Below are 18,940 nucleotides of genomic sequence, written 5' to 3'. Positions count from 1 at the left end.
AGAAATACCAACAGGTAATAAGTCACTAAAAAAAACTAAAATAAAAATAAAAAAATAAAAAAAAACTAATAAAATTATTAATTAATGAATAAGCATCTTAGGCCTCAAATGAGTTATATTCTGTGGTTATATTTCATGAAATACATCCGTCCCACTCGCACATACAAATTTTATAAAGGAAAGAAAGAGATAGCCTTTAATTTTACTTTAAAAATACAAAAATAATTAAACAATTTGGCTTTGTCGTGGCACAAATTTAAAATAAACCTAAATCTTATACTCAATAATTTTTAACGTCAATTTAATTTTAAAAAATGTTCAAAAATTTAATTAATACTACTACTGAAAAAAGTTGCAACTTGCAATACTCCAAAATATTCAATTTTCATGAAATAAAATAGACTATTTCATGAAATTTTATTTCATTTCATTAAATTTCATATTCACTATGAAACCGAAATTTAGCCTCCAAGTGTTAGTTCGAAACAAAACTACTAAGAAAAAAATATAATTATGTGCTTTCATAACTCGATAATACTTTGTGCATTTAAATGCGTCCAAAAATGATTTCTAGACACAGAAGAATCATAAATTATAAAAGTAAATACTTAAGAATAGCTTTTCATTCGCATAATTTCCATTTTCATAGCAAAAGATATCAAAAAAAGCTAAAAACGAGGACAGATTTTCAACTACAAAACGCGACTAAAAATTAATTAATTAATTTGTGCTACTGAACTGATTTTTACTATACATATTACATATAATTATTATAAAAAAATTCATACTTTCTGCCCCTCCATCTGTTTCTTTTTCCGTCTATTAATAATCGGCATAAACAACCATAGAGACGAACCGGCTATGAAAATAAAACCGAACGTGACGAACATGTTGACATAATTCTTATCATGTTCGAACCATAGACCACAAATAGGCGGTCCTACCAACTGTAGAAAACCATTTACGAATAAACTAATCCCATATGTCGACATCAACTTATCTGCACCCAAAATTTCGGCCATCACTAAAGTAGTCACTCCACAATTTATCCCCGAAGCCAAACCGAACAACGCGCAAAATATACTCAACGTAGTGTACGATTGCAAAAACGGTATCGCCGTCAATATCACACCGGAAAAGAACAAACCGCCAACGAAATAAAACGTTTTCGGTATTAGATTCAAATCGCAGAGCGTCGAACCGCCGATACGTCCGACCAGGTCGAGCGCTGAGACCGTACTGAGTAAATACGCGCCGCGAGACTTATCGTAACCTATGTTTTGCGCGTATGAGGGTAGTAATATAATAAAATTTGTAACTGATATAGCCACTGAAGTACTCGATATTAATATAACCAAATAACTCGGATCGCTCAATAGGGACACGTCAAAGAATTTACTGGGCTCCTTTCTCTTTTTGCGTTTACAACAGAAGCAGCAATACGCCACATCGGCTACGCTGTCCGTGATGGATTTTAACGAGAATTGAGAGGCGAATTCGTTGGGCTGATCGAAGGCGGAGAGCGTCGAACCGTGGAAAGGTGTCGACACATACGCGAAGCTAGATGTCGACATATTTCTTTTTGTCGTACTTAAGCGTCTACCGAATGTTTCCGTGGAGCCTAATTTCTTCGAATCGGGAATACCATCTGGGGCCATGGACGCGGAACTTAAGGTCACTTTAGTGATTGGACGAGTGTATGACAATTTCCGTTTGGAAACGTTATGCCTTAAATTTTGGCTGGAATTCATTTGACTGTGTATTTGGACTTGGGCGAGATTTTTTTCTGAATTCTCTTTGGCAATGCCGTCTGGATGTCCGTTCTGCATGTTTGTCATGTTGTACGTCTCTATCGGCTCTTCTTCCTCGAACAGAATGTCGTCCTGTAAAAGAAAAAAAGGTTTGGATAATACCGCGATTTGGTGGTAGTGTTAACTCCGATCAAGTACATATATTTATTGAAAATGATGTATGAATCTAAATAAATAATAAAAAATTGAGCAATGTCAAGGGACATCCGGATGGAACGAAGTGTTAAGTTAGAGAGAGACAGACAGAGAGCCACGCGCACGCCGCACAACTCTAGCAAAAAGTGTCGTGACAACTTTTCGTAAGAATTTTTTCCGTCTAGCCCACTTTCACAACGCGATAAGGAACTTCGTTCCAATATAAGGACAATATTCTCAACATATTTAATGGTAATTGTTGTAACATAGGTATATAGTTGATCGGAGTAAACTTATTTCTATACTAACACTAACTAAACCTAGCTTGTACTATTTTTTATCAGATACTAAAACGATACCTAAAAATAAAATTTTGAAACTTGCTAACTCCATCATAGACATACAAATGAAGCGATGTAGTTGACCGAAATAAGCACTGTATTTAAGTGTAACTCATATTTAAGTATCGCTTAAGTATTCGCTTCATTTCATGCAATACACTTCACCAATTCCCATCCACACTAATATTATTAATGCGTCAGTCTGTCTGTTTTGCTTTCACCCCCAAAGTGCAGCACCGATTTGGATGAAATTTTGATGAAAATAGTCGAAGAACTAGGATCCAACATGGGGTATTTTACATGATGAATATTATGTTATATTTATCAAATTATTACTATACTATAATAAATAAATAATATACAACAGTTATCACCACATTAAAGAAAAATCCACGATAAAACCCATTTTATCGAATCAAACCTCCAATTTATTATAACTAACAATGGATTTAAAACACATTTTCTTTACTGATATTATAAAAGAAAAATAAAATTTCTTTGTTTATATGATAAAGTAGTCGAACGTACTTATACATAGGGACTACATACATCTGACTGGCGAAGACTATATATTTATTCCCTTTATTACTTACCAAATTAGCCTGTTTTATAAGAAACGAGTTTTAAATCCATTGCACTATATTTCTAAACATTCTAATATATTTTCCACACAACCATAACAAAAAATAAAAAATACAACATAAAAAGCCCACACCGATCTACCTACATAATCACTTTCGTTATCGATATCGTTATGAATACCGGTATTTTAAAATAACGTTTAGTAACGGTATCTAATAACGTTACGTTATTTATAACATCGTTTCACGCTATTTTGAAAATGAAACTTCACACGTGTGCTAAAAACCACGAGTAAAGAGAGAGAACAAGACAAAGCTTATGAGTATATTTTTTGTCTTAGGGTTGATACACGAGCAGTTTTATTTTATTGACAAAAAAATATTGTGAATCAACATTGAACATCTAGTGTAAAACAAAGTCGCTTTCTCTGTCCCTATGTCCCTTTGTATGCTTAAATCTTTAAAACTACGAAACGGATTTTGATGCGGTTTTTTTTAATAGATAGATAGATTCAAGAGGAAGGTTTTAGTATATAATTTATTAGGTTTTAGACAAAGCGGGCGAAGCCGCGGGCGGTAAGGTAGTTTATTAATATAAACCTGACCTTCATATTATGCTCGATAAAACAACGATCCCACCCCAATACTAATTAGTATTCCATACAAATGGCTGGCAAATTTTGCGTTTCGAACAATTCCCAGATGTAACTTCTTTGTCTGAAACCTGTTGAAACTTCATCAAAAATACTTTATTTGAAAGCTATGTTATAGTGGCAAGTTATAAAAGTTATGTTTTAATTTCACGACAACTCGAGACGAGTGAGTAATATGACATAATACACGCTTATGCTATTTTTATTTCGTGTTTATCTCGAGACGAGCGATTGGTATAAAATTTTAATGCGTATTCTAAATAAGCTTTGTCTTTGTATCGTTTCTTTATTCGTGTGTGAGGAAAGTGATTATTTTGCGTTAGTGTGCGTGCAAAGCTGTGAGAATAGTTTTGATTTCGTCGAATTGGTGACATTTTTTATTAATTGTGACGTGAAAAGAATAAGACGTAATATAAGGAATAAGTATTAAAGAAAGTTGAAGGAAATACATTCAGTGAGCACATTTTATTAGTATTTCAATTATATTGAATACTTTATATTGATTAGAATTCAAAATTAGTGACAGCCCTAATGTTGAAGAGTTAAGGCCTATTCAAACTACAGCAGTATCCGCTACGCCGTGGGTAGCGGTATCCCGATGGCACGCGATTATATCTCTTACGTATTATATTATAGAGACTCTAATCGCGTACCCATCGGTATACAGCTACCCACGGCGGTAGCGGATACCGATGTAGTTTGAATGGGCACACAAATCCATACTAATATTAAAAAACTGAAAAGTTTGTTTGAACGCGTTAAACTCAGGAACTACTGGTCCGTTTTGAAAAATTATTTCGGTGTTAGATAGCCCATTTATCGAGGAAGGCTATAGGCTATATATCATCACGCTAAGACCAACAGGAGCGGAGCCACGCGGGTGAAACCGCGAATTGCAGCTAGTCGTCCGATAAAATGAAGTATTTAAATACTAAACATTGTGATGTTTATTTATGGTTAAAGCAGTAGGGTTGCCAACGATACTATTTATTATACTATGTATACAATAAATTATGATAGTATGTATTATGAACAATTAAAATGTAAGGCCGGTTGCAGAGCTTGACCGACCATCAGTGCGTACGTCAGTCGCGATTGTCATATGTATGGAAATCCAAAAAACCGTTCATAGCTAGACCGACCATACGCACGCGTATTTCCATACATATGACAAGCGCGACTGGCGTACGCACTGATGGTCGGTGAAGCTCTGCAACCGGCCTAAAAATGACATGATTTTAAAACAAAATTTTTTGAAGTGATACACAAACCCGTGGTAAATATTAAATTATATATCTTTACGATTTTAATAACACACTTTTAAATGTCACCAATTCTACAACACCCACCGAACACCAGAGAAGCAATCGAAGCAAACAAAAAAACACAGAATCGAGAGATATGTGATATTTTGTACGTTATGGATTACCTTCAAAACTTTACTAATAAAAAAAAAATATTTTGGAAGGAAGGATTTCAGAAAGAAATACTTATTTTTTATTCATATCTTTACTTTGAAGTTATTATTATTAATGTAACAATTGGAATTTTATTGTGTTTTATTTCCCATATACTTGTTAAAAAAACGATAATACCAAAAGTGTAATTTTTTTTTTCCAAACGGACAAACATACAAAATACACATACCCACGGTAAACCACATAAATACTCAATGAACATCTTACTTTATGAGAAGAAACGCGTCCCAACATAGTGTTCGTTTCATTTTCAAAACCCCACACACAAAACGACTGCACCGAAAACGGTGAAACACTCGTGCGTAATAGTTTTAGAGTGTCGGTAGAGGACAAACTCGTGTGTATGGCCAATGAGAGAATATTTTAAGGGGGCGTCCATTAATTACGTGAGGTGTATTTTTTATTTTTCTCTCTTTTTTACTTTAGATGAGTTTTGACCCGACCCCCTCCCTCACTAAAACATCTCACGTAATTTATGGATGCCCCCTTATAGTAAAAGATATTAATATTAGTTTTAACATGATATTATATTATGTAATAGATCATATTAGAATACATTAAATGCAAAAGTAGTAAATATTGCTTTAACATCACGTATGTAGTTACGTAGGTACGTAGTAATATTTTTTTTTCGTTATATTTAAAAGATTGGAAATAAATAAACAATAAAATATTAAAACATTGTGCTAAGACACAAACTTGCGACCACAAAAACCAAATAAACCAAATTCAAGCACTTTTATTTGACATATAAATTGAAAGAAATATACATAAAAAAAATTAAATGTATATAAAAATGATTAAAATTATTTTTTTAACATTATAAGATATTCTCGTACAAATACTATAAGAACGCAATCTAGTATCAAATTAAGCAATTATATAATTTACTTTTTATTATCCATACTAATATTATAAATGCGAAAGTAACTCTGTCTGTCTGTTACTAATCACGCCTAAACTACTGAACCAAGTTGCATGAAATTTGGTATGGAGATATATTTTTGAAACCCGAGAAAGGACATAGGCTACCTTTTATTGCGAAATATGTACCACGTGCGAAGCCGGGGTGTACCACTAGTAATGTATAAGCAATCCAGCCTGAGGTCAACATTTGGATGGGCAAAATAATGTCATGTTAGAACTCAAGATGCGATAGAAATCATTCCAAGTTATGTATGTTACTTTGTAAACATTAAAATATATATAAAATAAAGAAAAAAAATCTCATCTCAATGGCCATAATGTATAAAAAAATAACGCGCACATCACGCACCGATCAATATATATATAAATATATATGTAATACAATAAAATTAAACATACCTATTTGGTCTTACCACAAAACAATTTAAACACAGTCTAACTTTAAACCAGGGATCTGTCACTTTAACAGTTGTCTATGTGAAATACGACAAAACCAGATTAAAGAGAACCCGCGCTTAAAGTTAAACCCTGTCTAAAGTTTTTTGTGGTAAGATAGTTTATATTTAGAAAATATATTTTGAACACACAAGATAGAAAAACAACATCATGTATGCATTTTTAAGGTCATCACTAACAATATGGATGTATAATAATCTGAAGAAAACATAATAAATAAATAAAAAAATAACACATAAACACAAACACTTCATACTTTCATAAGATAAAACTTCATTCAAAATTTTTCCATGGTCCAGCCTTTCTGTATTCAACATGTAAGTCCAATTCAACCCACATTTGAGTTCAACTCAATTTACATTTGAGTTCAACTCAACACCCAATAATTTCAGAGAAAACACAATATGAGTTCCCCAGTTTCACAGCAAAACACAAGTTTTACTCAACACTTGAGTTCAACTCAACCCACACTTGAGTTCAACTCAACACCCAATAATTTCAGAGAAAACACAATACGAGTTCCCCAGTTTCACAGAAAAACACAAGGTTTACTCAACACTTGAGTTCAACTCAACCCACACTTGAGTTCAACTCAAACCCAACTCACCTGGGGTCCCTCTTCATCATCGACCGGCTCCTTAAACTTCTTCACCATGTGTTCTTCCACGGGTTGGAATAGTAACGCAGCAGCCCATACGTTTAGCATTATCCCCCCCAAGATAAGTACTGCCCCCCTGGAAATTTTATTTATTTGTGTTTAAATAATGTATTTAGTTGTAATATTTAGCCGTTAGTAATTTATTTAGTTATAAGAATTTAACTGTTTAATAATTAAGGGCTTATTTTTCAATCCTTGGTTAAAACTTATTCATCGAATAACGTATTAAACTACCATTTCAAAAATGTATTATTGTCCGTATATGACAGTTTACAGGTGACATTTTAAAATGTTCGTGTAATACTTTATTGGACGGATAAATTTTAACCAAGGATTGAAAAATCGGCCCTTATTGTAAATATTTAAAGACATTTTTCGCACACGGCACGATCTGATCCCATACTAAGCTTTCACTTGTGTTATGGAAACCAGATGGCTGATAAATATGTATATAATTTTAAATAAATACTTTAAATATAGATAACTAGGTTTTCGCCCGTGGTTTCTCCTGCGCAGTCAAAGAAAAACCCGCATAGTTCCCGTTCCCGTGGGATTTCTATGGATTGCGTCATTTTCCCGGGATAAAAAGTAGCCTATGTCCTTTCTCGGGTATCAAAATATCTCCATACCAAATTTCATGAAAATTGGTTCAGTAGTTTAGGCGTGATTGAGTAACAGACAGACAGACAGACAGAGTTACTTTCGCATTTATAATATTAGTATGGATTAACACCCAGACACAGAGCAAACATCCATGTTCATCACACAAATATTTGCCCCGGGTGGGAATCAAACCCACGACCTCTGGCTTGGAAGGCAGGGCCACTACCAACCAAGCCAACCGGTCAGTTAATAAATTATTTAGCCTTCTAATAAATTCAGTATTTTAATAATTTATTTAGCAATCCAATAATTCACATGATAATTTAATAAATATAGCTTACTAGCTTTCCACCCGCGGCTTCGCCCGCGCAGTCAAAGAAAAACCCGCACAGTTCCCGTTCCCGTGGGATTTCCGGGATTGCGTCATTTTCCCGGGATAAAAAGTAGCCTTTCTTTTCTCGGGTATCAAAATATCTCCATACCAAATTGCATGAAAATTGGTTCAGTAGTTTAGGCGTGATTGAGTAACAGACAGACAGAGTTACATTCGCATTTATAATATTAGTATGGATTTAGCTCAGTTCTCATCGATTTTTAGCTATATTATGCAGTTATAGTTATTTCATTATTATTTTTTAGCTATTACCATCCCATGAACTTGCCAGGCCGCAAAGAACAGTTGACATTTTTATATTTTCTTCTGTATATCATAAGTGTTGTTCAACAAAGAATTAACTAGTAACTAGCTTTTGGCCCGCAGCTTCACACGCGTAGTCAAAATGAACCCGCTAAGTAAGTAGAATTTTCGGGATAAAAAACTTATAAGTAAGTAAATCCAAGTTACCCTCTGTGTGCCAATTTTATGAAAATCGGTTTACCAGTTTTATGTTACACACAAACAAACATACTTATAATTTAAATTTATAACCTATAATAGAAGAATAATACAAACAAACAAACATACATACAAACTTTCGCATCATCACTACATAGTATAAAACAAAGTCGCTTTCTCTGTCCCTATGTAACTATGTATGCTTAAATATTTAAAACTACGGAACGGATTTTGATGCGGTTTTTTTTAATAGATAGAGTGATTCAAGAGGAAGGTTTTAGTATAAAATTTAATGTTTTAGACAAAGCAAGCAAATTTATAATATTAGTAGAATAAAAAAACTCACTTATATCCATAGGTCTCCAATAGATAGCGCAACACAGGCGGCAGTATGATACTCCCGAAGGCGGAACCGGACATACATATACCGTTAGCGAGCCCGCGCAAACGGACAAAGTATGACGTCACTATGTAAACTGTTGGCGGGAAAGCTAAACCAGCGCCCGTGCCGACCATCGCACCGAAACTGAGGAAAAAAAACAAAAAAAACGTCAAAAAATAAACAAAATAGTTCCTAAAACCGCCGAATGTGGTGAGAAAATGTAAAAAAAAACAACAATTTTCTCATGCTAAAAGGTCACCAGTGCTAATTCGAAGAGGAATAGAGAAAAAACGTCTTTTCAATTGTTCGCTAAAAATCTTGCGTCGCGTCTATTTCAAATCATAATATAGTTTAGTAACAAAGTATGACGTCACTATGTACACGGTTGGCGGGAAAGCTAAACCAGCGCCCGTGCCGACCATCGCACCGAAACTGAGGAAAAAAAACAAAAAAAACGTCAAAAAATAAACAAAATAGTTCCTAAAAGTCGCTGGAGTTTCTTCGCCAGTTCTAGAAGAGAAGAAACATATTTTTGAATTGTATGCAATCTAACAATGGAAGAATGGCGCATTTTTTGAAGTTATACTTCTTTTGGCGCGATGGAGAAAAATGATGAGAGTGAATTTTTACGATGCGCGCGCACACCGACACATAAATTTAACAACATGATTGATAACTATGTTCAAGTTGTATATTCTAGTATTTTTTTTTTCATACGCCAAAGAAGTATATCTTCTAACGCGTGTAAATAAGTACACACATTCTTTTATTTTTTTTTTACTTTTTTAAGGTTGCTGAAGTTTGTCCCGTATCCATATTTGGGTCAGAAATGAAGAACAAAATTCGCTAAAACTTGTCCAATGCAGTGAAATAATATGATTTAACAACACATTTTGGTACTGTCGAAGGTAGCAGGTCAAAACGGAGAAAAAAAAGTTCAATTTGTACAACAGAGTTTGTATACTATATAAATAATCTATAATATAAAAATGAATCTCAAAATGTGTTGGTAAGCGCATAACTTGAGAACGGCTTAACCGATTTCGTTAATTCTTTTTTTATAATATTCCTTGAAGTTCGAGGATGGTTCTTATGTAGAGAAAACGTGAATATGTACCACGGGCGAAGCCGAGGCGGACCGCTAGTAAATAAATGGGTACTACTCACCTAAAATACAAATAACCTATAGAAAACGCCCAGCTGCTGAATATCATGCCGAACGCAGCGAAACTGCCACCTATGAGCGTCACCGTTCTGTACGACCATTTCACGGAGAGAATTGACGAGAGTGGACCTGGAAGAGAGAGATATCTTCATAATCTTAATATATATAAATCTCGTGTCACAATGTTTGTCCTCAATGTACTCCTAAACCACTTAACCGATTATAATAAAATTCGCACACCATGTGCAGTTCGATCCAACTTGAGAGATAGGATAGTTTAAATCTCAAATCGTTTTAGAGAAAGCGGGCGAAGCCGCGGGCGGTAAGCTAGTTGCACACACGGCAGGATCTGATCCCATACTAAGCTTTCACTTGTGTTATGGAAACCAGAAGGCTGATAAACATACATATATAATTTTAAATAAATACTTATATAGATAATGAACACCCAGACACAGAGCAAACATCTATGTTCATCACACAAATATTTGCCCCTGGTGGGAATCGAACCCACGACCAGTGACTTGGAAAGCAGGGTCACTACCAACCAAGCCAACCAGTCAGTCAAATATTATTAACAGTGCCCCGCGGTTTCACCCGCATTGCTTCGCTCCTGTTGGTCTTAGCGTGATGATATATGTATAGCCTATAGCCTTCCTCGATATATGGGCTATCTAACACCGAAATAATTTTTCAAATCGGACCAATAGTTCCCGAGATTAGCGCGTTCAAACAAACTCTTTAGCTTTATAATATTGTTATTAATTATTAATTAGCTGTGACCATAATTAAGTATTTCTATATCTCTGTATAATATATATCTCACTGTAAAGTTTCATCCAAATCCGTTCAGGTTTTTTTAAGAAAATTTTATATCTATATTTATTATTAGTAGGCATAGTATTAGAAAGAAAGAAAGAAAGAAAAAACGTTTATTCAATGGCAAATAGCCTCACAAGTACAAATGTAATGAAAAACAAATACAATACTTACATGCTACAATACAATGACCTATTATACTAGTAGACGCGGCATACGCCAACATCATTGCACTAAAAAACAGCGTAATTAATACATACCTACTTACTAACGCATTATCACCAATACAGTTGTTCTCTCTTTCACTCTCACGCACGAGACATAATACATGTCTCACTCATGTACTTCGTAATAACAACTGCCGATTAAAATATAAAAAGAACGTCCAGCCACGACGCTGAATGGTGCGTGACTAAGTGAAACTCGGGCACTTAGCTGAGTTTTTTCTTGCCAAAATAGAGAGCGGGTAACGTATCTAGCTTTTTTATATATCATAGCTACAATACTACTACAATACTTATGTACTAGGTACTAGGTATAGTATTATTTAGCTATGATATGAAGCTATAATTTAGCCATCTAATAATGATTTCTTTGTGTGTGTGTGCATTAGTGTATCTATGTGTCTTACATACGTCATGTGTCTGGGCGTGTGTATATGTATAATATATATGGATGTGTGTGTGTGTGTGTGTGTCTAGCAAGTGTGAATGTGTGAGTGTGTTATCTATGAAGTATGAGTACAACGTGTTACTCTGGGAAGTGTCTTCGTGTGTGTGTGTGTGTGTGTGTGTGTGTGTGTGTGTGTGTGTGTTTTATATCTATCTTACCCAAACTACTGTACAAAAAGTAGCATAACGCCACTATTCCAGACGACGCGGATGCACTCGCCTCGAAGACATCGTTGAACTCGACGAGCAGCACTCCGAAGGACTTTATCGTGCCCGGTATTAGGATGTTAACGAGGGTTGCGCCTGAAAATATAATTGAAAATCGTTAAAATAATAAAGAGCGTGTGCACCGAGAACACGTGTCAGAAGTGAACCTTCCTTGACAACATTCAGAGATACTAAAATCGTCGCCTTACGCCACGACGTGACGGTATTGCCATGATGCGTACTTGAAATTTTACTCTGCAAGATGCAATGATACCAAAATCGTTGCCCTACTCCATGACGTGTCGATATTGCGACCTTGAAATTTTAGTCATGCCTAAAGAAGTTTCACTTCAAAAAGACCATCAGTGCGTACGTCAGTCGCGTTTGTCATATTATGTATGGAAATTCATAAAACCGTTCATAGCTAGACCGACCATACACACGCGTATTGTCATGCGTATAAGTGTCATTGTCATACAATTGTTGATGCGTATCGTCAGGACCGACCGCGACGGTATGCACTGACGGTCGGTCAAGCTCTGCAACCAGCCTAAGGTTAGAACATCGTAATAACGCTGTCATAACAACTGTCAAGAGCACTTAATCGTTTGACCCATACTACATATAATTGACCCTATAAATGTATGTGCGTAGATTCCATCCATACCATTGACCTGGATATTACATCCCATAGGTTTTATTTATTATACTTTATTGCATTAAAAAAATACATAAACACATATAACAAAGAAAAGACTACAGAAACAGCAAAGGGCGGCCTTATCGCTAGGTAGCGATCTCTACCAGGCAACCCAAGAATCAGAGGAAATATAACAATATGATGTGGGTGAGCAAAAATAAGGCAATACTAACTTATTGGAAAATGTACAAAATAAACATATACAAAGAAAACATAAGTACTAATAGTAATATAAAATACATAAAATATATAAATAAATACATAAATGCGATAATAATTATAATAAATAATTATACATACACCTACATACTTACAATACATACAATAAATACATAAATACACATACAAATATATCCATAGCACATATACAATATACATATGTACAAGATAAACATTAGTAACTTTTTTTATATTGGCGGTTTTGTTATATTGGCGAAGAATAAAAGGTTTTGTTATAAAATAAAGAAGAATAAAAGGTTTTGTTATATTGGCGAAGAATAGAATTTTCAAAAAAAAAACGATCCTATCCTACTAATATTATAAATGCGAAAGTTTATTTGGATGGATATATGTTTGTTACTCTCTCACGCAAATACTACTGAACCGATTACAATTAAATTTAGTTCACATGTAGAGGGTAACTTGGATTAACAAATAGGATAGATTTTATCCCGGAAATCCTATTTATACTAAAAAAAAAGTAAGTTTTTAAGATATTTGAATTCAAGAAATTTCAAGATATTTTTATTTGTTTGAGAACTTATAGTAATCCAAAGCAGTTTTATATTTTTTGGTCAAATCGGCCAATTTTAGTAGCCAAATTATAAATTTTTTTATAGGTCTATTAATTTAAGAGAGGAGGAGGAGTGGTGGCTCAGTGGTGAGACCTCGGACTTCGAATCGATAAGTCCGGGGTTCGAGACCAGGCGAGCGCGCAGGAAATAAATTGATTTTTCAATTTATCTGCGCATGTTGTAACATCACCACTGCTCGAACGGTGAAGGAAAACATCGTGAGGAAACCGACATGTCGAAGAAGTAAAAAGTTCGACGACATGTGTCATCCGCCAACACGCACTTGGCCAGCGTGGTGGATTATGGCCTGTACCCTCATAGGAGGCCCGTGTCCCAGCAGTGGGAACGTATATGGGCTGATGATGAATTTAAGAGATAAATATCACAATCAACATTACATATACAATTATTACTCAAAATTATTATCTGGTTTTTGATCTACCTGAAAAAGTGTGTTTATTTTAACATTTTATTTAAAAAAAAATAAAACAATCTTTGTTCTTATTACCTACCTATAATTACATAAATTATAGGTAGTAAATATAAATATAAATACGCACTTAGGACCGGCAAAAAGTAATTTTGCCGGTCCTAAGTGCGTATTCAGAAAGGAAGCATGGAAACTTATAAGCGCTTACCGGCGCTTGTCCGCGGCCAAAAACTACCACTTTTTACCAAACCCCCCACACTTTCTGCCACAAGCTACCACTCCCTACCACGCTACCACTCACCCACGAGCACGCACCAGCCCCACTTGCCGTCGGGCGGCACCATCTCCCAGTCGCGCTCCGGCGCCGGCCCGATCGTGAACCGGCCCACCTTGCCATCGTCGTCCTCTTGTAGCGTTACTGTAAACAAAATAAAAATATTATTCAACACCAATCGATGATGATGATGATGGTGATGATGGTAAATACCATAAGTGGTAAATACCGGAAGTGATAAATAAAGTAGAAAGAAAGTAACATTCATTTAGTAGTACATACGACAAATAATAGGACAAGGATGTAGTTTCTAGTGTTTGACTTTATGCGAGTATATAAACTCATTATCTAACTAACTAGCTGCAAAGTGTGTGAAACGTCGGGAAAATAATATCCCTACTTATATTATAAAATACAAGTGATAACTGCGTTAAAAACAACCGACTTCAAACTTGCACTTGCAACATTTACAAATACAGATAAAAATGCGCATAAAATAAAAACTACTGGGCCTATCCGAATAAAATTTTTATGGGACCAATTTGACACCATCCCGCATAGAACAAAAAAAGAATCACGTAAATCGGTTCAGAAACCTCGGAGAAATCGGTGTACATACATAAAAAAAAATGTGGTGTGGTTTTATGAAACCACGCTAAAAGTGAAACTTATGATAATTATCGTATTTGTGCGATAATTATCGTACGTCACGCGACATGCGCTACACAGACCAAAAAGTTTGAGACGATGTAATAAAAGTTTCACTTTAAAAAAAACATACCGGCCGAATTGATAACCTCCTCCTTTTTTTGAAGTCGGTTAATAAATGCAAAATTAACTCTGTCTGTCTGTCTGTTACGTTTTCCCACTTAAACCTCTCAACCGATTTTGATGAAATTTGGCACAGAATCTTTAGACCCAGAGAAAGAACATACGCTAACTTTTATTGCGAAATATGTACCACTGGCGAAGCCGGGGCGGACCGCTAGTAATAGATAAATCGCGTTTAAAATCTTTAATTTCTAAAGGACTAGGAAGGTTGAAGAAATGGATACAGAAACTAATCCTTATTGATAAGGAAAAAGATACAAAAACGCATAAACACAACTGGTTATATTTTATTGCACAAAGTTAACAACCTATAATAACATTTACGGCAAAAGCTATGAGGAAAATGTGTTATTTTTTAATTAAAACTGTAATTTATCCTCATTATTCAAAAGCAATCTATACAAATATTATAAAGAGGAAAGGTTTGATTTTTTGTTTGTTTGTTTGTTTGTATGAATTGAATAGGCTCCGAAACTACTTGGCAGATTTGAAAAATTCTTTCACCATTCGAAAGCTACATTATCCACGAGTAACATAGGCTAGGTTTTATCCCTGAAATCCCACGGGAACGGGAACTATGCGGGTTTTTCTTTGAAAACGCGGGCGAAGCCGCGGGCGGAAAGCTAGTTTCTAAATAAATAACATATAAGTAGTTGAGAACTAAAAAAAGTGTGTGTGCCGAGCACACGTTTCAGAGGTGAAGCTTTTTCGGCAAGATTCAAAGATACCAAAATCGTCGCCTTACTGCATGACGTGACGGTATTGCACGACCTTGAAATTTTAGTCTGAACGCGCCTAAAGAAGTTTTATTATAGGAGGCTTGATTTTACGCGAGTATTATACATTTAGAAATTAAAGACTTTTTAACGGATTTTAAACGCGATTTATTCATTCTATTATTTTCCCGACGTTTCGAACACTTTACAGCGAGCGTGGTCATGAATGACCGTCAAGACGTACAACATCTCAGTCTCCCCGTGACCACGCTCGCTGTAAAGTGTTCGAAACGTCGGGAAAATAATAGAATGAATAAATCGCGTTTAAAATCCGTTAAAAAGTCTTTAATTTCTATAGGAGGCTATCATCACGACATAGTATGTATAAAACAAAGTCGCTTTCTCTGTCCCTATGTCCCTTTGTATGCTTACCTAAATCTATTAAACTACGCAACGGATTTTGATGCGGTTTTTTTAATAGATAGAGTGATTCAAGAGGAAGGTTTTAGCATATAATTTATTCGGTTATAGACAAAGCGGGCGAAGCCGCGGGAGGAGCGTAGCAATGCTGGTAAAACCGCGGCGAATAGCTAGTTATAGATATTAATTAGGGATAGCAAAGATAAAGATTCATAAACTAAGTTTTAAGTTATCAAACTTTAAAATCTCGATTAACCACCAAATGACATTTAAAACAACTCGAATGTATAAATCAAAAGTTGAATTTGAATTTCAACAAAGTCATTGAGAAATTTTCCACTGTATTTTGCGAATATTTTCCTCAAACACCCTTTGTTTATTACAAGCAGTCCGCCCGGCTTCTCATTATATAACCTACTAGCTGTGCCCCGCGGTTTTACCCACAATGCTTTGCTCCTATTGATATATTATAGCCTATAGCCTTACTCGATAAATGGGCTAGCAAACACCGAAATAATTTTTTAAATCGGGCCAGTAGTTCCTGAGATAAGCGCGATCAAACAAACCAACAAATAGTAGATATATATATATTAGTAATACATATATGTATGTATACTAGCTGAACATACTTTGCTTTATACATGTGAGAGAGGTAAAAAGTACTTCACGACATTTCTGATATTGAAAAAAATCGATCGAAGTCATTGTACAAGTTTGTGAACAAAGACTGTGATCAAAATTTTAAGATTTTAATTACCCATATACTAGTTTACCACCCTCGGCTTTTCCCGTTTTATATACTAAAAACCTTCCTCTTGAATCACTCGATCTATTAAAAAAACCGCATCAGAATCCGTTGCATAGTTAAAGATTTAAGCATACAAAGGGACATAGGGACAGAGAAAATGACTTTGTTTTATACTATGTAGTGATTATAATATAAATATATTCTTACCCTGTTCCTCGATACTTTTTAGTTTCTCATATTTAGGCGGCATTGTTTATTCCAAGGTTTATTCACACACAATTATTATGTTACAACTTTTAAATTTCTCGAATGTACTTGTATTAAACTACCCGCGTTTATTTTTATAACAAATAATTTTGACGTTAGACCACAGACTACATTGTATTTTGCAATGTATTGTCTATGATTCGGTGTTGCAATAAAAGAAAATTTAAACAGTAATTTTCAATACTTTTGCGATTTAGTGAATGTATCATACTAATTGTTTTTTTTAGAATTTTTTAGAATATTCTAATAACGAATATGTATTTAAAAAATATTTGTTTTTGATACTTTTGATGGGTGGAATAATTAAAATACCGTCATGAGGTTTTTACCCGTTCAGAGAATTTTGTTGAAATTTTTCATGTGTATGTTTTTAAGCTATTGCATAGCTTCTATCGCGTAACGAAAAAACCTCACGCTCCCCACTCCGACGGGCTCGGAGGTGTGGCTTGAAGGCATAGCATGTAATAACTTTACCACGGCAGTCCCCGAGTGCCACACGTCTTTTTTTTACGCTCTGTAACCTTGATGTAAGAAAAACAGATTTTTGGAAGCAAATTGCTGTTTTAAAACGCGATTTATTGTAGGTACTCAATAAATAATTGTTCGTTTGTCATTATTTTACGACACAACGGTGCGGTTCAACGTTATGATTATTTATCATTCCCCTGGAAAAATCAATTCCCTGGACAGCCAATCATCCCTAACACATTACTCACGTTTTTTAGAGGACTTTGCGGACACGACCAAAGGCTGGTTCTACACCAGCGTCTCATGCGCCACGTCCACCGGCCCTTGCGCGATCTTATCATTTAGGATTTTAGTAATTCAAATAGATGTATAGACTACCTTTCACCGCGATGAAACATGTCATTACCCTGGAAATATTAGCTGTCTTTAACACATTACTCACCTTTCTTCGAGGACTTTGCGGAGACGACCAAAGGCTGGTTCTTCACCAGCAGCGTCTCCTGCGCCTCGTCCACCGGCCCTTGCGCGATCGCCGGCGCCGCCATCACGTCAGCGGCGGTGTCGTGTTCGTAGGGAATGTTGCCTATATAACATAGTCAGTCTTCTGGTTGCTTGGAACCGGTCTGGAATGGACAAGAAAACTACTTTAAGTTGTTTATTATTGTCTTATAAATTGGAAATCAATTACAATACATTATATTTTATGGAACATTGCCTATATAACAAAGTCAGTCTTCTGGTTGCTTGGAACCGGTCTAGAATTGGTAAAGGTAGATATTTAATTTATAGTTCTTATATTATAAATTTGTCAAAATACAATTAAAAAAAAACATTATACTTTAGAGTTTACGGAATATTGCCTATTTATAAAGACAGTCTTCTGGTTGCTTTGAACCGATCTGGAAATACTAAAGGGAGTTATTATTTTCTTTATACTTAAAAGTAAAATAAAACTGTTGAAGTATGTTTTATTTTATAATATATTTTAAACATAATGGTAGTTAATATATTAATTAACAACCATGTATGTGTGTTTTATTGAGGTCAGAATTTCATTTATCTCAAATATTTAATTACTACAGTCACCGATGCTCAATTATTTCTCGTAATAAAGTTTAGAAACATAGCCTTGAATTCTATAAATCTCATTTAACATCATACTAACCTACTAATAATATAAAATATAAATGCGAAAGTTTGTGAGGATGGATGGATGTGTAAGTTTGCTAACTAACTAACTAACTAACTAACTTTCACGCAAATACTACAGAGCCGATTACAATGAAATTTGGTATGTAGGTAGCTGAAGAACCAGAATAACACATAGGCTACTTTTTATCCCGGAAATCCCACGGGAACGGGAACTATGCGGGCTTTTCTTTGACTATGCGGGCGAAGCCGCGGGTGGAAAGTTAGTTATTTATAAATTCAGAATTATAAATTAAACACTCACTCTTATTATAGTAGTAATTCTTAATTAATTAAAACACTTTTTCTTTCACTTTCAAGTTTATATTATAATAAATATTATTTTATTTTTTATTTGCTAATACATATTATAAATGCAAAA

At 34.8% G+C, this 18,940-nt stretch overlaps 1 protein-coding gene across 2 annotated transcripts in view; it reads right to left on the bottom strand.

Annotated features, from left to right (window-relative positions):
- LOC123704809 (monocarboxylate transporter 13-like) overlaps window positions 1-18,940 on the bottom strand; it is a 44,762-nt gene that overhangs the window by 9,317 nt on the left and 16,505 nt on the right. The window contains exons 2-8 of one of the 2 annotated variants that reach the window (XM_045653304.1): window positions 17,813-17,993; window positions 13,948-14,064; window positions 11,675-11,818; window positions 10,028-10,154; window positions 8,825-9,004; window positions 6,990-7,116; window positions 218-1,883 (exon numbers count right to left, since the gene is read on the bottom strand). In XM_045653304.1, the coding sequence (XP_045509260.1) occupies window positions 783-1,883; window positions 6,990-7,116; window positions 8,825-9,004; window positions 10,028-10,154; window positions 11,675-11,818; window positions 13,948-14,064; window positions 17,813-17,915 (1,899 nt within the window). In that variant the 5' untranslated portion in view covers window positions 17,916-17,993 and the 3' untranslated portion in view covers window positions 218-782. Of the gene's footprint in view, window positions 1-217; window positions 1,884-6,989; window positions 7,117-8,824; window positions 9,005-10,027; window positions 10,155-11,674; window positions 11,819-13,947; window positions 14,065-17,812; window positions 17,994-18,940 lie in introns of those variants that run through there. The other variant, XM_045653303.1, reaches the window with a different exon arrangement.

This window comes from Colias croceus, chromosome 30 (genome assembly GCF_905220415.1).
Source record: "Colias croceus chromosome 30, ilColCroc2.1".
Classification (NCBI taxonomy): domain Eukaryota; kingdom Metazoa; phylum Arthropoda; class Insecta; order Lepidoptera; family Pieridae; genus Colias; species Colias croceus.
Note: the sequence above shows the minus strand (reverse complement) of the source record. Positions and strands in the feature narration are given on the sequence as shown.